Below are 20,987 nucleotides of genomic sequence, written 5' to 3'. Positions count from 1 at the left end.
TGCAGATATGTCTATATCTTCCTCTTAACTGTCATTTCCTCAGATAAAGCCCTCATTATTTCCAATCAAGATTACTACAATAACTTCCTATCTAGTCTCCTTGCTTCCACTCTTGCCTACCCTCCAATCCATTATCTAAATAACATGAGCTAGAATTATATTTTAAAAATATGAATCACATTATGCCTCTCTAATTAAAACCCTTCAGAATAAAACCCTAAGTCCTTATGATAGCCTTTGTGGTACCAAGCCTCCAAGATTGTCCCCAGTGATCCTTAATTTCTGATAGTCACACTCTTGTGTAGTTCTCTTCCATGCTGTACCAAGGTTGGTCTGTGTGGCCAATCACATACATCAGAAATGATGGTACATCACTTCCAAAATTAGTTTATGAAAGACTGTGGTTGCTATTTTGGGTGCTATTTCAATGGCCTGTTCTCTCTTTCACTTTCTTGGATCTTTCACTCTGAAGGAAGAAGCAACTACCATTATGAACAGCCTGGTAGAGAGACCCACATGGAGAGGAAGCCTTTGGCCAACAGCCAGTGAGGAACTGAGACTGCTGGAATCCACATAAGTGAGTTTGGAAGTGGATTCTCCAGTTCTAGTTGAGCTTTGAGATAACTGTAACCCTGCCCATCAAGCCTGAGGGTCCTCATGAGGCCTTGTGAGCCAGAACCACCCAGTGAAACACTCTCAGATTCCTGACTCAGAGAAAATGTAGGAGATGTTTACAGTTTTAAGCTGTTATGTTTTTGGGTAATTTGCTATACAGCAAGAGATCATTAATATAGCCTGCAAAGGTCCTGATAACCTAACCTTTGTCTACTTCACTCATCTTAATTCCTATGACTCTCCTTTGCTCATTAGGCTCCAGTTACACAGGCCTTCTTTTAACTCCCCCAAGGGCCAAGCTTTCCCCATCACTTTTGTACCTGTTCCCTTCTACCTATTAATAGAATGCTCATCATGATATCTATCTAAATGGCTACTTGCATTACATCCTTCAATGACTTTTCTCCCTGACTACACCTACCTAACATATATACCCCATCTTTTACTTCACCAGGCACCTTATTTTCTTCATAGCACTAACCACAATCTGTCATTCCTCACCCCTCACCATAACACAGGAAGGTAAGCTCCCACATTTGAATGCAAGCTACCAAAGAGCAAGGACAACCCATCAAATTCTTCATTGTATTTCCTACATTTATTCAGGACCTAAATGGGACACTTGTTGAATGAATAAACAATTGAAACTTTTTTTGCAAAAAACGAAACAAACATACAACTCACTTTAGATATTAGGTGTAGTAATAGAGGCCAGCCAGGCATTTTTAACAATAGCATTGAGTAGAAAGGGTATCCTTGTTAGTGGAAATGCAATTTTATAATGATAACAAGGAGACAGTGTACAGTCCACCTACTTGATTTTGGCCACAACAAACAGATCACTGAATAGGAAAAGATGTCGCTCCTGCCTCTGCAGGCCTCTTTTGAGTTCTACCCGGCCATCAATCAGCAGAGTCCTATCGGAGCACACAAATGATGACAGAAATGCACATGTGTCGATGCTAGCAGAAGGACTTTCCCTGCAACAGATCAAATTCCACAGATCAGTTAGTCAAACGATCAAATATAGGACCAAGTTTTATACAATTATAGCTTATAGTTGGTCAAGAAAAATAAAACTCTGTAACTTTTTAATGCAATGGCACATGTCCTAACTGGTCCCCCAGTCTATTCTCCACATAGTAGTCTTTAACATTACATTATGAAACTTTTGAAACAAAGCAAAGTTGAAATAGTTTTATGATAAACACACATATGTATACCTCAACCTAGGTTCTACCATTAATATTTTACTGTACTTGCTTTATTATATCCCTATCAACTATCTATCCTTCTATCTGTACATTCATTCATTCATTCATTCAGAAACAGGGTCTTGCTCTGTCGTCCAGGCTGGAATGCAGTGCCACCATCATAGCTCACTGTAACCTACAACTCCTGGGCTCAGGCCATCTTCCCACCTCAGTTGCCCAAGTGGGACTACAGGCACATGCCACCACACTTAATATGTGTTATTATACACATATTATCTATCAAGTTATAGAAATTTTTTTATGTACTTGGATACACTGTGGTGGTATACAGTGCTTTGTCAGGGATATGTTTTGGAAAATATTTTCTCCCAGTCTGTCACTTGCCTGTACAATTTCTTAACTGAGCTTTTGACAAAAGTTTTATATTTTACAATTGATGGAAGTTTAGTTCATTGGTTTTCTTCATATAGTGTTTAATTTCTATGACCTTTCTAAGAAACCTTCACCTATACCTCAGTCATGAAGATATTCTCCTACGTGTTCTACTAAAATACTATGCTTTTGTCTTTACATTTAAGTCTATGATCGATTTGAAATTATTTTTGGTTTATAGTATAAGGTAGAGACTGAGGTTCATTTTGTTTTTCTAGATAAATATTTCATTATTTCAGCACCATTTGTACAAAAGAATTTCCCTTCCTCAGTAAATTGCTTTGGCACCTTTGTTAAAAATTACATGACCATAAAACAGGTCTATTTCTAGGTTCTCTATTCTGTTGTACTGATCTATCTGTTGACTCTTATGCTACAACCACATTGTTTTACTGTTCTGTCTTTATAGTAAATCATGAAATTCAGTAGTGTAAGTCCATCAACTTTTTCCTTTCTGAGACTGCTTAGGACAATCTAGGTCCTCTGTATTTCCACATACAGATGGTCCCCAACTTACAACGGTTCAACTTAATGATTTTTCAGTTTTACAATGGTACAGAAGTGATACACGTTCAGTAGAAACCATACTTCAAATTTTGAATTTAGATATTTTATTGGGGTACATTAGGTGTATTAGCTGAGCTTTTGACTTGCAATATTTTCAACTTAATGATGAGTTTATTGGGACATGACCCCATTGTAAATGGAGGAGCATCTCTACATTTTAGAGATTAACAAAGATGAAGAACAAAGGTGGGAAAGTCTATTGTGGCTCAGGAAGAAGAGATGAGCTCAGCTGAAAATGTACTCAGTCTGAAATTATCAGTGGACTAGGTGGTATGGGAAAGTCAGTCAGGTACCCAGCAGTTGGAAGAGACGTCCAAAGTAGAGCTGTCATAGAAACACAGGTGGATAAATAACACTTTGGGAATGGCTGTAACTGCCAGGGAAGGAACATAGAATAAGAAATAAGGTATAAATGCACCTTGGGAAAAGATGTAAATTGAAGAGATGAAGAGAAGAGAATCTATGAACAAGATGGAGATTGCTGAATAAAGTAGCAGAAAAAGAAGGATAAAAGGCAGTGGGGGTCTGGAGTGCTGAAAGTGCTAACGGGGATAATGAGCTGAGGGCAGAGAAGATGTCTGGGGAAAAAGTCATCAGCTGGTCATTAGGACCTTCAAAAAAACAGTTCCAGGAGAATGGTGAAGGCAGAACTCAAATGGCCTGGGGTTTGAGAGTGAAAGAATGAGAAGTGAAGAACTGAAGGCAGGAACTCTGCTTATTTTTTAGCAGCTCAACACATAAGGATTCAAAAGTGGTACTGCTGGTAAAGAAGGAAAAGTATGAAGAAGAAAGAAGGAAAAGTATGAAGAAGAAAGAAACAATCAGCTCTGAGGTAGGTGTTGTTATCTCTCATTTTACAGATTTGATGCTATTTGCAGTAGTCAAAATTATACTACTATTAAGTGAAGGTGATTTACAAGTATGGTTTCAAAATATGTACTTTTAAAAATTCCATGTGGCCTTTCAAACGGACAAGCACTTCACACTGGCTCAGTTCCCTCCTCTACTCATGGTGCCTGAGTTCAGTGGTTTAGGACTTAATGATGTGGGGGCTAATCCAAGCCTTTTTTGCTAAGTAGTGTGGTATGTCAAGTTATCTGGTTGCCTCAGTTTCCTCATCTATAAAGTAATATAGGACTATAAAATGGGACTATAAAATCTTTAAATCCCTTTTATAATCTGAATATGGGACTAACTAAAATAACATATACCAAAAGGTGAAATTAAGATTATTGGTAAGAGGGAAACAGATAATGGATATGATTAACTACTTTGGAGAGTATAACCCTATCCTAAAACATAAATGTAGTTTAGCATTTTTGACAGTTGCCTCAGTGAAATAACCCAGCGTTGAAATAAAATAAAAACCAAACAACAGCAATAACAATAACAAAAGAACTTAAGAGATATTTCTTTATTAGTCTAATTAAAAGAAGAGCTCAAGGAATAAAAACTTGTCAGAGTCTCCATCAAAGTATAAGGTGTGAGAGGCCATGACCTGTCACCCCAACTGTCTGGTTTACCTGGCAGCTATAATGAATGGGGATTCTGGCTTCTTGAGTTTGAATAGTATGGGTCACAGTGTCAGATCTCTTCTGGGTATACTAAGAATATGAGGACCATATGCTATCCTGACAGCTCTGAGATAATGCCTGAGTGGTCAGCCAGCCCTGCCTCTATTACAGTCATTCTTATTGTGTGGGGCCCTGACCATCATCATCATTATTAACAAGAAACTTCTTAAAAAGGCAAATTCTCAGGCCCAGCTAAGACATACTGAATCAGAAACTCTGGAGGGTTGGCTCAGCATTCTGTAATTTAACAAGTCATTTGGGTTATTCTAATGCAAAGGTCCCCAACCCATAGTGAGTTGTATAATTATTTCATTATATATTACAATGTAATGATAATAGAAATAAAGTGCACATTAAATGTAATGTGCTTGAATCATCCCAAAACCATTTCCCCTCACCCCGCAATCCGTGGAAAAATTGTCTTCCATGAAAACAGTCACTGGTGCCAAAAAGGTTGGGGACCACTATTCTAATGCATGTTGAAATTTGAGAAGCACTACTCTATTATGAGTCTACAACAGATTCTGGCTCTAACATTCTAAAATTCTACAATAATATATTCAAAGTAAGTATAAATAGTTTATAGTTCTACTTCAGCTAAGGTGAACTTCTGAGAGTTATTCCATCATTTCCTATTTTTTTTTCAGCTATGGTTACCTCTTCTAAGAAATGAATTCTATTATGATCACTAATTACTGATTAAGCACATATTATGTAACAACTTTAAAAGACCTATAGGTGGATAACAAGGCAAGTAAATCAATCAGAATCCTTTTCAAGAAAAGGGAAAGGGAATTTCTATGTTTGGTATTATAGACTGGAATTAAGCAAAGAGAGAAGAAAAGGCCCACATTTACTATCACAGAGAAAAATTATTTCTCTCTCAAATTCTTTTGGGTTGGGGGAGTGGGAGAAGGTATAATGAGATCTTTTAGTATGTAGTGATTTTCAAAATTGTAGAAAACAAGAATAAAGCTTCATTTGCTCTTGTCAAAACTGAACAAGGGCAAGGCTAGCAAGCAATGCATAAATGAAACAATGACTAAAATAGCATTTTATAGCTTTAATTTTTTTATTGCATAACAGGAAAATTTTGCAAGGGGAAAAATCATCATCTGTATTTTGGTTTAGTTATCCAATAAATAACTGCTTTTTTTTTTTTTTTTGGACAGAGTCTCACTCTGTTGCCGGGGCTAGAGTGCCATGACGTCAGCCTAGCTCACAGCAACCTCAAACTCCTGGGCTCAAGTGATCCTCCTGCCTCAGCCTCCCGAGTAGCTGGGACTACAGGCATGCACCACCATGCCCAGCTAATTTTTTCTATATATTGTTAGTTGTCCATATAATTTCTTTCTATTTTTTTTAGTAGAGACGGGGTCTCACTCTTGCTCAGGCTGGTCTCGAACTCCTGAGCTCAAACAATCCACCCGCCTCGGCCTCCCAGAGTGTTAGGATTATAGGCGTGAGCCACCACGCCTGGCCAATAACTGCTTTTTAATTATAATATTCATCCATCAGATAGCAGGATGGTTTAAACTAGGAATCCTCAAATTGTTACTCAAGGGTCAGCCAATAAATAGTTTAGGTTTTGTGGGCTATACAGTCTCTGTTGAAACTATTCAACTTTTTTTCCCTTGTATTGCAAAATCTGTCACAGAGAATACATATATAAACAGGTGTGGCTGTATTCCAATAAAACTTTATTTACCTAAACAAGCTGCCTATCTAGGCCAACTTTGCTGATCTTTGGTTTAAGTAATACTTTTAAAATATTTTAATGTTTACAAATAAACACTAATCTGACGCAATTAGGGAATTTATCTTCTTTTGCTTGAGTTTGTCCTAGGCCAAAGATTACACTATTTTAAAAAATGGTTTGCATTTTAAAGCAATTCCAAAGGACTTTCATACATAACAACTGTTTTTCTCCTCATGATAATACTTTCACATAAGTAGATTTGGTGGTGGTGTCAGGGAGCATCCACAATGAAATTGAAACAATTTTCTTTTTCTGTATGGATTTATCAGTCTGTCATTTTAAAGATGTACATATGAGTATGGCAAGAGATGCCTGAAGACTTTAGCAAGCTAACCATTGGTTTAAAAAAATTTCATGCAATACTCTAAAATAAAACTAAAGATCTCTGCACTCTCATAATTTAAAAGAAAAAAAATCTTTCATAGAAGGGAACAAAAAATAAATAACCTTTGTTTTTTTAAAACTACAACTTTAATTAGTGTTTTCTACTTAAAATTGTATTTCTCAATTATGTGATACTGAAGTGTTTATTTTTATTTTGAGGGAAATGTAGATATGTTTATTTTTAGACTTTTAGAGTTTGGAAATGGGGGGAGGGTAGGATTACAACCTATTTAGCCTCTTAATATAGCCCAATTAAGATTTCCAAGTTATAATTAATAGAGCTCTAAAATGATCTAACAAATACAAGTAGAGTCTAAGAATTAACCTGCTGCCTGCTTCTTACATATTAACATTTCATTTTCAAATGGGTTTGTGAAGCCACTTCTGAAAGGCAAAAAGGAGGTTTAATCATTTTTTATTAAAACTAGATAAAAGCTTTCATGAAACCTGGCCACAGTAATATTTCTTAATATTTATTACTAACATTTATTCTAAAAGTAAGTCCACTTTCAGGTACAGTTTTAGAGTTGGTGTTGTTCCATAGTATATTACAAAAGAAAATAAACTAAAATTCAGAGTGCTTCTTGGAATTGTCTATTTGTAAGTAGTAATCAATTAGAGATTATAATGACAAATACTAGATAGGCTCTGGATAACTTCAAAGCCTGGTATAGTAGCTAGCACATAGTGACTGTTCAATAATTTTTGAATAACTGAACATAATTTATCTCCCCCAATTTACCCACATCTCAAAGTCCATTCCCAATGCCATCTCTTCTATGAAAACTTTCTCTCAACTAAATCCTTGCTTGGCATCTCTTACATGACATCTAGCAACTTATATTCTGCTTTATATTTCTTAAATATTCTCATTCAACATTCATTAAACATATAATTACCACATAAAAAATTATTTGTAATAGTGGTAAGGGTTGCCTTTGCTGGGTACCTGCCATGTGCCAGGTGTGGGAAATAGATTTGGTCCCTGGCCTCAAAGAGTTAGCAATCAAATAGGGAAATCAGACAAGCAACACAATGATAAACCAGTGAGGTAAGTGCAATAAAAGAAATGCAGAGCACTGTGGCACAAAGAGGAGTAAAAACAGGAGTCCATCTCTGAGACTGGATTGGTTAGGAAAGTTTCTTGGAGGAACCAAAGTCTTAAAGGATGGACAGACAGATTAATAAAGCCTGAAGGGCACTGTAAAGCAGAAGGAAGAACATGTCAAAAATGCACCTTGTGCTTTGGTAACTGTGGAAAATTCAGAAAGGCTGGAATTATAAGGACCTGAGGAAGATCAGGAGCAGATGTGGAAGGGGCCAGATCATGGATATTTTTCCTATCATGCTAAGGGACTTAGACTTTATTTAAAAGTACTAAAGGATTTTGAGCAGGACCTGTATGTTGTAATACAGGTTGAACATCCCTAGTCCAAAAAATTGAAATCCAAAATGCTCCCAAATTCAAAACTTTGAGCATCAACATGACACCACAAGTAAAAATTCCACACCTGACCTCATGTACACAAACTTTATTTCATGTACAAAATTATTTAAAAAATGTATAAAATTACCTCCAGGCTATGTGTATAAAGTACATATGAAATATAAATGAATTTTGTGTTTAGACTTGGGTCCCATCCCCAAGATATCTCATTTTGTATATGCAAATATTCCAAAATAAAAAAAAAAAATCCCAAATCCAAAACACTTCTGGTTCCAAGCATTTTGGATCAAGAATATTCAATGTGTATATTGAAGAAAATAGAGGAGTACAACCTAAAGGAAGGGGATACCATTAGGAAGTTATTAATACAGGTAAGAAACATTGCACACTCAAGTTGGCAGTAAGAAAAGGGATAGGAAAGATAGAAGAAAACATAAAAAATACAGATTATTAAAATCTGTAAATTGATTAGTTGTGGATGGCGAGCTGGAGATAAAATTGACAAGAGAAAAAGAATATAGCCTTACTGCCTAGACTTTATTTATTTAGTTATTTTTTATTTTTCACCTAACATACACCTGCTGAGCATCTAAATATATTGGCTAGGCATTATTCTAAATTAAGATACTGGGTAAATAAGCCAGATTTATTCTCTACTCCTGTGGAAATTTGAGTCTAGTTGCTCAGCTCAATTTCTAGTAGAGGTGAACACTATAGCCCACAGTTATATTTTATTTGGCCCAAATAGAGTTTTCAAAAACTTTGATTTTGAATGCCCAGTTCACCACATTCCCGCTCTGCCACTTCTTTACTCTGTCTACTGCACTTCCTAGCACCATGAAAGCATTTAAGTCTGTGATTCTTGCCTTAGTGTTGCTTTTTTTTAAACTAGCTTAATTTTGAGTTCTTATTTTATTTTTTTGTAGACACGGGGCCTTGCTATGTTGCCCAGGCTGGTCTCAAACTCCTGGCCTCAAGCAATCCTCCTGCCTTGGCCTCCCAAAGTGCTGGGATTACAGGTGTGAGCTACCATGCCCAGCCACTGGGAAAACTGGATATCCACATGTAGAAGGCTAAAACAGGACACACAGCTCTCACCCCTCACAAAAATCAAATCACGGTGGTTAACAGACTTAAACCTTAGGTCAGAAACTATTAGAATTCTAGAAGAAAACGTAGGAAAGACTCTTACAGACATTGGCCTAGGCAAAGAATTTATGAAGAAGACCCCTAAGGCAATCACAGCAACAATAAAAATAAACAAATGGGACCTGATCAAATTAAAAAGCTTCTGCACAGCCAAAGAAACAGTCATGAGAGTAAACAGACAACCTACAGAATGGGAAAAAATTTTCGCATACTACACATCAGATAAAGGACTGATAACAAGAATCTATTTAGAACTCAGGAAAATCAGTAAGAAAAAATCGAACAACCCTATCAAAAAGTGGGCAAAGGACATGAATAGAAATTTTTCAAAAGAAGATATAAAAATGGCTAACAAACATATGAAAAAGTGTTCAACATCTCTAATCATCAGGGAAATGCAAATCAAAACCACAATGAGATATCACTTAACTCCAGTGAGAATGGCCTTTATCAAAAAGTCCCAAAACTATACATGTTGGCGTGGGTGTGGAGAGATAGGTACACTCATACACTGCTGGTGGGACTGTAAACTAGTGCAGCCCCTATGGAAAACAATGTGGAGATACCTTAAACAGATTCAAGTAGACCTATCATTCAATCCAGCAATCCCATTACTGGGCATCTACTCAGAAGAACAAAAGTCATTCTATAAAAAAGACACCTGCACCTGAATGTTTATAGCAGCACAATTCACAATCGCAAAGATGTGGAAACAACCCAAATGCCCACCGATTCATGAATGGATTAGCAAAATGTGGTGTATGTATAGCATGGAATATTACTCAGCTATTAGAAATGGCGATATGGCATCTCTTTGGTTCTCCTGGAGAGAGTTGGAACCCATTCTATTAAGTGAAGTATCCCAAGAATGGAAAAATAAGCACCACATGTACTCACCAGCAAACTGGTTTTCCTGAGTGCACATTTGGGAATAACACCAATTGGGTATCAGACAGAGGTCGGGGCTGGGTGGAAGGGATGGGTGTACACCTACTTGATGAGTGCGATGTGCACTGCCTGGGGAAAGGACACGCTTGAAGTTCTGACTGGGGGGGAGGGGGTGGGGGGAGGGGAGGAGTGCACACCTACATGATGAGTGTGATGTGCACTGTCTAGGGAATGGACACAATTGAAGCTCAGACTCAGGGGGATGGGGAGGCATGGGCAATGTATATAGCCTGATCTTTTGTACTCCCATAATGAGCTGAAAAACAAACAAAAAATAAAAATAAAAGAAAAAAAATTATAGTAGAATATACATAAAATAAAAATCCTCATTTTGACCATTTTAAAATATATACTTCAGGGGCATTTAGTACATTAACAATGTTGTATAAACATTATCACTATTTAGTTCCTGAATATTTTTATCACTACTAAAGGAAAACCTGTACCTATTAAGCAGTCACTCCCCATTTGCCACTTCCCCCAGCTCCTGGCAACTACTAACATCATTTTGTCTCTATGGCTTTGCCTATTCTGGATATTTCATATCATATAATGTGTATCCTTTTATGCCTGATTTCTTTTGCTTCCCACAGTGTTTTCAGGGTTTACCCATGTAGTAGTATGTATCAGTACTTAATTCCTTTTTATTACCAAATAATATTCCATTGTATGGCTATAACACATTCGTTTATCCATTCATTAGTTGATAGACATTTGGGTTTTTTCCACCTTTGGGGTATTATAAATAGTGCTGTTATAAGAATTTTTAGACATATTTTTGTTTGAACATCTGTTTTCAGTTCTTTTGAATATATACGCAGGAGTGGAACTGCTAGATCATATGGTAATTCTATGTTTAATGTATTGAGGAACCACCGAACAGTTTTCCATAGTGGTTGTACTAGTTTACATTCTTACTAGCAAAAGTGAGGGCCCTAGTGTTACTTTTGATTCTTCCCTCTTTTGATCACCACATAAAATCCATAAAATCACTTCTTATGTTTTAAGGAGATTTTAACTAAAACATGAAATTTCTTGACTCCAGGTCCTCACATCTATCCTATAGTTTATAGTGAACTCCTAACTGGACTCTTTACTTTCTTGCTCTCTCTTTTCTCCAATCTATACTACTCACTTTATCAAATTAACCTCCCAGATACATAGTACCAATGACCATAGCTCGTACACTGTCTAAGGAGTAAGCTCAACTCAGTAACCCTGGCAGGTTGTATCATCTGTTTTACCCTACCTGGTTATGACATATAAGTTAGAACTCTCTATATCACCTGTGTAAGCCCTGGTGAATCTTAGAAAATAAATTAGTCCAGAAGTAATTTGGAACAAAAAGACATGACTGTTGAAATGAAGTTATAAAAACCACTATCAACATCAAAACTCTATCTTATTCAACAATAAAAATCTATCTATTAGATATTCATGACTACCTCGAACATCTCAGCATTAAAAGCATATCATTTGGAAATCTAGTCTAAACCAATTATCTATCTTGCTGATGGGATTAAGCAAGAGAAAGTATTATTAAATTTAAATAGTCATCATCTTGATAAAATCATATTCCAATTACCAAGGAAAACTATATATAGTGATTATAACATGACATGGTTCTATGCAACATGTACTATACTTCCACTTCTGAATTAACTTCAATGATTAAATAATGAATCATGTAGCTGTGAGGCCCCCAATCCCTGGGGAACTGGGCTGCACAGCAGGAGGTGAGTGGCAGGCCAATGAGTGAAGCTTCATCTGTATTTACAGTCGCTCCCCATCCTCGCATCACTGCATAAGCTCCACCTCCTGTCGGATCAGCTGCGGCATTAGATTCTCATGGGAGTGCCAACCCTACTGTAAACTGCGCACGCAAAGGATCTAGGTTGCGTGCTCCTTATGAGACTCTAATGCCTAAAGATCTGAGGTAGAGGTGAGGTGGTGATACTAGGTCAGCACTGGGAGTAACTGCAAATTCAGATTATCATTAGCAGACAAGTTTGACTACACAATAAATATAAAACGCTTGAATCATCCAGAAACCATCCCCCGACCCCTGGTCTGTGGAAAAACTGTTTTCCATGAAACCAGTCCACGTTGCCAAAAGATTGGGGATTGTTAATGTAGCTCATATATAGTCTGAATTCTAACTTGTATTATGAGAACAGAGCCTAGTGATAATGTTAATACCAGGATCAAAATGAACTAAGATAGGATAAGGGCTTGATAGCATAGATGGACAAATGGTTGGATAAATAGAGTGAGCAAGGGCTTAAAAGTAAGAAATACACAAAAGAGCACTTTTAAATTATTTATCAATATGCTGATTGGAACAGGCAGCATATGTGACAGAATGAGATCAACAATCTTGTATTAACAATGATGCTAATATTTAAAGACCAAGGAAAACAAACATTAAATGAGTAAAGACAGAATGGCAGATGGAGTGAAGGACAGAGAAGGACACTAATAAACAGAGTTACACTAGTAGAATGAGATCCATATGCAAGGAGACATTATTTCCAGAGAAGGTAGTAACTACATAACTTCCTCATAATCTCGACACAGAAGTTATTCTACATCTATTAGGAATTCACTTAGTACAAGGCACTTGACAAGACATTACAAGATAAAGGTGGGAACAAGATCTTATGAGCATTGTTTCTAAGGACTTTAAAATGAAATAATTTATATACAAATTATATACAATGATGCAAGCCCACTAATCAGAGAAAAATCTGAGTTTTAGAACTTCAAATAGCCCAATGAAAAATGGCAGCCTTTGTGAATAGCTCTATTTCATTATAAAAGAATGAAACAGAAACAGATAGATCCCAACTAAAAATGGAGAAACCTCCAAACCAACCTGGTCACTTTTGTGTTGCCTGTTGACTCAAACATACCTCTTATCTTCATTAATAATTAAGTAAAATTTGTTTGGGTCACCTTTTTGAATGATGAACATATTCAAGCTGCTCGAGGAAATTTACATATGTAGTATTTACAATGTGATATGGTTCCATGTTAGTGTGTTTACTGATTCAACAATGAAACAAGTCACCAATATGCTGACTGAACACTCCAGTAGTTTGAGTAGTTTGGTTTAGGTAATAATTATATAATGGTACATTGAAAGGAATAAAAGAATTATACCTGATTAAAGGTAGTTATATCTATAATTTCTGGATCTGCTAACATTGAAAAATATTACCTACTAGCTCCCAATCAGGAAACTTAGAAATATCATATTGTACCTATGAATTACAAAGTCCTCAAGGCAGTATACTCCAGGCAGTGACTTAAGATATCTAATACTTCCAGCTCATTTATGCCAAAATGTCAATATTCAGGTTGATACAAACATGAGTTGATTCACAACTAATAGAAAAGAGGTAGCTTTGATAGGAACCTTTAGCTACAATACTGGCAAATACCTTCACTACACTTCAGGATAAGGAAGAACCACATAATGAATACTAGCTTTAAGACATTTTTTTAAAGAAAATCACAGCAATGAGTTGACTAAAATTTCTTAAAGAAAAACATCATTAGAGACATTGAAATAAATTTTTAAGCATATTCTTGTTTTTGATAAGTTATTTCAAATTAAATCATTTGAGATATAAAAATAAATTAGTTTTGGTGGATGCTAAATAAAATAAATAATAAAGATCAGCACAGAGATAAATGGAATTGAGACTGGTAATTCTGCCAAACAGTTAAAGAAGAACCAATACCAATCCCACTCAAACTATTTCAAGAAAATCAAAGAGGAAGGATCACTCCCAAACTCATTCTGTGAAGCCAGTATTGCCCTGATATCAAAACCAGACAAAGACCCAACAACAACAAAAAGAAAACTACAGGTCAATATCTCTGATGAACATAGATGCAAAAATCCTCAACAAAATACCAGCAATTTGAATTCAACAACATATTAAAAGGACTCTTCATCATGATCAAGTCGGATTCATCCCAGGGATAAAAGGATAGTCAATATATGCAAATAAATAAATAAATATGATATGTCATAGCAACAGAATTAAGGACAAAAACTGTGTGATCATTTCAATCATGCTGAAAAAGATTTTGAGAAAATTCAACATTCCTTCCATGATAAAAACTCTCAAAAAACTGGATATAGGCTGGGCACAGTTGTTCATGCCTCTGATCCCAGCACTTTGAGATTTCATCATTCTCAAAAATTTTTCCCTCATGTTTAAATTATCAAGAGATTATCACAATAATCATAAATTAATGCTACATAGCAAATGTCTTAATTTCAATTTTACTCAAAATCTTTAAAAATGTTGTTAATAATGGAATACTTATATGTAACTGCTGATGCATGTTAAAGCGTGAATCTCACATGTTAAATGCTAGACAAAATAAAAATTGACAGATCAACTAAAACCAAACCACATTTTAAGTCATTTTTTCACACAGCTAAAATGACACCATTCCCTTAACAAAGCAGAAAGCATGCACTGCCTCTGTGTTGATGGAGCTGAGCAAATATACAGGACCTGAAAATTTTAGTGCAATGCTATAAGGTGCTTTCTCTGACCATTCAGTACAAGTGCTAAAGCAAAATTTCCTGTTTTAGAGGCCTCCCTAGAAAGAGAGTTTAGTGGGAAAGTGGTCTACCAACTCTATCATTTTCAATAACATTATATTATAAATAAATTCCAGAGGTTTCTGAATCTAGGAGATGGGAGAAGATATGAGAGTAAATCTTTAAGAATACTACTAAATTCCAGTAGAATTTTCATTCTCACTCTTCAGAAAATGTTTCTCCACTGACCTCAACTCTGGTTATCTGCAAGGAGAGTTAGTATTCCACAAAAACAGATTTAAATTGACTACATTTGAGCTGCCTAATCTCTATTCTCCTTTTTTTTTTTTTTTTTTTTTGTTAAATCATGACGCTAAGTAGACAGCTTTCTGAAAGAGTAGGAAACAAAAAAGGGGATAGGAAGTAAGCCTTCTTCCCTTCTGGAACCAGGGTATAATGTACCCAAAACATTACCAGAACAAATCAGGGTCCCCTGCCTTCATGGTGCTACCAATCTAAGGAGATAAGTCAAGCACTATTAGGAAGAGTAAATCTTATAGCAAAAAGAATCCTAGACTAAAATTCAGTGGGAATGAGATTTACTTCTAGCTTATCAATCACTAGCAGTAAAATATGGAATGGGGAGGAATGAGAGACCTAGATGTGAATTACAACTGGAGTTAATGTGTTTCAGATTGGAACATTATGTAAACTCTACAAGGTCAAGGGTTTCTGTCTGTCTTATTTACTGCTGTAAACAATATTTTTTCAATCCCTGGTCCTTTAAGATATGAGTTAAGTCTTCGTGATATTTTTGTTAAATCCATTCCAGTTCTAAATTTCTAAGATTGTAAGAAGACCATAGAGGAGAATTATACATTCAGGCTCAAGTTATGAGGAAAAGAATATAGGAAACTAAACCTGGCTATGAGGTAGTCATTGGCCACTGAGAGAGATAAGCATCTAGAGAAATGATTATGTTACATGTGTGGTGATGGAGATATAACAGAGCTTACATGAAGAATCTTAATGGTAATTTAGTGGGGGGAGCTTGGAGAGGAAAGATAGGAAGATGCGGCCAAGAAAGGTATCACAAGGCATAAGCTGAACTGAGCCTAGAGATAATTATCTAAGTAAAGAAACGGAGAGGAAACATATGCAAGGCAAAGAGAGGCAAACAGACCTTAGAAGTGCCTAGGGCTGAAGTGTGGGGAAGGAGTGCTAGGAGATGAGGATTAAGAGCATAAATTTAGGCATTAGACAGACTTGGGTTTGAAACTTGGTCTGCCACTTTAAGACTATCAGTTTGGGCAGTTGAGTAAGCCCTTTAAACTGCATTTTACTGGTCTGTTGAATGGAAGTATTAATGTTTACCTCTCAGGATTGTTGTGAGGATTAAATGAGATAATGCAAGTAAGGCATTTAGCTAAGCACATCTAGAACACATCTGTGCTCAAAAACATAATGGCTGTTACTACTTGTAGCAGTGGTTCTCCATCACACAGCAGCAGCACCATACAACTTCTGAACCCCTCGCCTTTTCCAGAAAGATTTTTCTAGAAACCTGCAGGACCCTGAGAGGGTCACTTGCTTTATGAAAACAAATGTTTGCCTCCCTGTGGCCTGAGAATAATCTTCTTCCTTATGATATTACAGTTCCTAGCTTCTCACTGGCCCAAAACCTAGACTATAAAAGTAGCTATGGAAAGAAACCCTCCTCCTGGGAAACAGCAAGTAACAATTTATGCCTGGCAAGTAGGAAAAACTACTAATTTTATCTGTTTCACTGCCTCTATGTGGGAGGTAAAGCAGATAAAAAAGGGATAGGCTGGAAAAACATTTTTATTTTTTTTTTTATGGGGCAGAGTTAAACCCAGGTTTACATAATACAAATATAGCGAAACACAGATAGTGTATTGTTCAGCAATGACTTCATTTCTGTACTGAGAACTAAGGTTTAATCTATGTCTACAACATTCCAAACTCAGGTTGCTGTTGCTTACCATTTGTTTGTTTTCGTCTTGGGCCACCAGAGCCTGCAGTAGCTCTCCAAACACTTAGTAATCCTGAAGAGGCTTGGATATTGCCTTCCTAATACTGCTAAGGAGTTAACTCTATTACCTGAATCTCATTCCCTGGACTACCCCACCTGGTTATGCCTTAATCACTTCTAAGTAATGCCCTAGGATACTGGTTGTCAAATTTCAGCCTATATCAGAACCACATACAGGGCTTGTTAAAACACAGAATTCTGGGCCCTATTCCCAGAATTTTTGACGTATTATGGGACAGGGCTCTATAATCGGTATTTCTAACATGTTCCAGGTGATGCTGATGCTTCTGGTGCTAGGACCATACTTTGAGGACCTCTACCCTAAGAGGTTTTTGTTTTCACAGAGTGGTGTACCTTCCAGTTACCGGAGGGGTAAGTCAGAAGGCACCACCGTCACTAGCCTACAGAGTGAACTGTGAGAACCAGAGACAAGTAAATAAATAATAACACAGTGAGGCAAGCACTGAAAGGAAGAAGGATGCATTGTTTTTCCATTAGTTTTTGAAAGAGGTTGAATCTGCAGGTTTAATTTGGGGATAGGTGTAGAGTGCTGGCAGGTCACCCTTTTTTCATATTATTTTCATTAGATCCTGAGAGCACAGAGCTGATTTATCCAAGCCCACCAACTGGAACTCTACCCTATCTCCTACACCAAGATGAAGTGGTTATTCCCAGGAGCACAATCCCTAAGGGCAAATATCCTGCTCTCCCCCCAAAGGTCATTCCTCTCAGAACTAAGACATGTTACTCACATCCCCAGGTGCATATTTTCAATGCCTTAGAAAACAATGAGGCACTGTTCCTATTCTTTTTGAATGTCCTTTGCATGATAATGCTGGTTTCTTTTTCATCCACTCTCTTATTTTTAAGGCCAGATATGAGAAAGAAAAAATTTAGGCTATTATGGTGACACTGAAAACATGGGCTCTAACCCTACTTCTAATACTCCCTTGCTGTGTAACCTTAGGCATTTAGTCTCTTTCACTCTTGGGTTTCTCATTCATAAAATAACCAGCCCAATGAAAACAGAGTCCAGATTTCTACACAACAGATTCTTGATACTCAGTTTGAAGTTTGTACAGTTCCAAAACAAATATATCAGAGGACTATTATTGAACCAGTAGCTCCACTTAAAAGGTATTTCATCTGTCCAGTGTTTGCTGGAGGTTAAAAAATAAAAAGAGGTTGCTGATTCCTTCATCTTCTCTTCCTGTCTTCATCCTATTTTCCTTTTAATAAAAAGCAGACAATTACTAAGTCCAAGAGGAATTAGTCTATTTCAGTATCCAGGTGCATAAACATAACCATAAACTCATTTTTATATAACAAATGAAGAACTTACATGTTTATCCAAAACACAGGGGGATAAAAACACAGTGAGGGGGAAAAAAATAGCAGGAGGACAAGGAATTCATACTCAAAAGTTAATTGAAAAAGGCCCTTTACAACAAATGAGTTGAGAGTTCAGTAAAATTTTACTTACTATAATTCTGATATAAAAATATGATCTGGGTACAAATGCCAGAAATTTAAGAAAAATTCAGTGATACTCTCATCATAAACACATTTAAATTATATATCCTCAAAAACTGATATAGTTAAAACAATACTTCAACATTTATTTTTATATAAAGAACATTTTCTATTTCTATACTGCATTGATGGGTTTGTTTTTATATCATGCATTTCTTATGTTTTCATAGCACAATAAATATAATTCACATTTCTTTAGTATATCATATAATTTAAAATATAATCTTTGCTTCACATTAATAGAAATTTAAATTAAGAGGACTCGGGTATACCCTATCAAGAAACTGTTAGTGAGACTATATGAAAACAGGTACTCCTCTACATCACTGGTAAAAATGGAAATGGTATAACCCTTACAAAGGGAAAATGTGGCAATATCTAATAAACATAAAAGGTTTTTGATTGCAGGATCATTTATTTAAGAAAGAGTGAAAACAATGTAATCAATCATTCATCAGCAAGGGACTGCTGAATAAACCATGATATATAAGCAATGAATTACCAGGAAGCTATAGAAAGAAAAGAAAAATATCTCTATATACTTGTAGGGAGTGATTGTACAGATATAATGTGAAAAAAATAAGGTGGGAAAAGAATATAGTATATTACTGTTTAAGAAAGATATATGTATATATTCCTATTTAGTTATATTAAAAAATTAAATTTTTTATAAGTTACTGATGACAAAGGGAAAAAACAGGGTTGAGGAGACAAAACTAAACTTTTCTGAATACATCTTGTTTTAATATATTCAATTTGAACTATGTAAATATTACATAATTTATATAATTATAAAACCAAATAAAAATTTTAAAACATTTTAAAAATAAAATTGAAAAAAATTAACCAAAATTTGTGTCCAGTGGCATAACCATATAAAAATAACTATTCCAAATGACTTTAGAAAGCAGTAATATGACTCTGCTTCACTACTGGGTTATGTCATAAGGATAAAAATGGTTGTCAAAGAAAACTTAAACTATTTCCAGTAATCGTATTGGCAGTGATAGTGTTGATATTGTTACCCTGAAACTTTTGTGTGTACATTATAATGTAATTATGTCATATTCTAATTCCTACATTTCCAGTATCATTGAAAGTGATATTCTCAGCATGAAAGAAAGGAAACACATGAATGTTAACATAGACTGGTTAAGGTAAACAAATACCTATAGTCCTAAATCTGAATTGGAAATCAATATAAATTCAGTCATGACATGTTTTGTCTCTAAAGATATATTTTCCTTATTATGTTCTTTGGGAATATTGATAAAGTTGTTAAAACTTTTCTAGACTCATCAGGACTAAGATATAACAGAAAAGACACCAATATTATACTATATAATACTTTATATTATATAATACATTAATATAGAACATACTGATATATAATATACTATCTAATAAACTAATATTAGAATTACTAATATCAGGAATTCAAGAGGTAGCATCACTACAGATGTTAAAAGGATAAGAAGGGAAGATTACAAAGAACTATAAGACTATAAATTTGACAACTTTCAACATGAAAAAAATCCTTGAACTATACGTAATCAACCACAGCCTACTCAAAAAGAAATAAACAATCTGAATAGTCCTATTAAAGAAGTTTAATATGTAGTTAAAGCCTCTTCAAAACAAATAAAAACTCCAGGTCTAAACAGCTTCACAGGTGAATTCTACCAAACATTTAGGGGAAAGAAATAATAGTAATTCTACACAAACTCTTTTAGAAAATTGAAGAAGAGACATTACTTCCCAATTCATTCATAGAAGTTAGCACTACTCTGATATCAGAACCAAAGATATCACAGGAAAACTACAGATCAACATCCCTCATGTATATATAGGCAAAAGTTCTAAAAACATCCTTCAGAAAATTGAATTAAATAATATATGAAGAGGATATGATAGAATGGCCAAGTGAACTTTATTCCAAGAATGCAGTTGTTTTAACGTTTTTAAAAATCATTAACTTGCATAGTACAAATTATAAAAGAAAAAAATCATATGATCATCTCAATAGATAGTGATCAGGAAAAAGCATTTGACAAAATTCAATACACATTCATAATAAAAAGTCAGGTCTATTCCTACAGTTTTAGACAATATGTTCTGAGGTTTTCAACTGAGAGATCCATGGATGATTCAAAGTATGTGATGAGAAGAACACCAAGGAATAGTGTTTGGTGCTGGTTTTTTCTAAGATAACATGTCAATATAGTTTATTGTAATTTTGAAAAAGTCTTGAAGTTTTTAAAAAAATTCCTGTAAAGTTCAAAATTTTAAAAGTCTTATGCCAAGAAACTGTATCTAGGTATAGAAAGTTTACAAAACTCCAAAAGAAAGTGAAAAAATCAAACAACCCTATCAAGAAGTGGGCAAACGACACGAATAGAAATTTTTCAAAAGAAGATATAAGAATGGCTAACAAACATATGAAAAAATGCTCAACATCCCTAATCATCAGAGAAATGCAAATCAAAACCACAATGAGATATCACTTAACCCCAGTGAGAATGGCCTTTATCAAAAAGTCCCAAAACAACACATGTTGGCGTGGATGCGGAGAGACAGGAACACTCATACACTGCTGGTGGGACTGCAAACTAGTGCAACCCCTGTGGAAAGCATTATGAAGATACCTTAAACAGATTCAAATAGACCTACCATTCGATCCAGAAATCCCATTATTGGGCATCTACCCAAAGGAACAAAAGTCATTCTATGACAAAGACACCTGTACCC

The 20,987-nt window shown here is 35.5% G+C and overlaps 1 protein-coding gene across 1 annotated transcript in view; it reads right to left on the bottom strand.

The window, feature by feature from the left end:
• Window positions 1-20,987, bottom strand: part of ARHGAP20 (Rho GTPase activating protein 20) — an 83,304-nt gene that overhangs the window by 38,966 nt on the left and 23,351 nt on the right. Inside the window, exon 3 of the mRNA XM_069468962.1 lies at window positions 1,431-1,595. Coding sequence (XP_069325063.1) covers window positions 1,431-1,595 — 165 coding nt within the window. The remainder of the gene's footprint in view (window positions 1-1,430; window positions 1,596-20,987) is intronic.

This window comes from Eulemur rufifrons, chromosome 6 (genome assembly GCF_041146395.1).
Source record: "Eulemur rufifrons isolate Redbay chromosome 6, OSU_ERuf_1, whole genome shotgun sequence".
In the NCBI taxonomy this organism is placed as follows: domain Eukaryota; kingdom Metazoa; phylum Chordata; class Mammalia; order Primates; family Lemuridae; genus Eulemur; species Eulemur rufifrons.
This window is presented reverse-complemented; position numbering and strand designations above follow the sequence as displayed.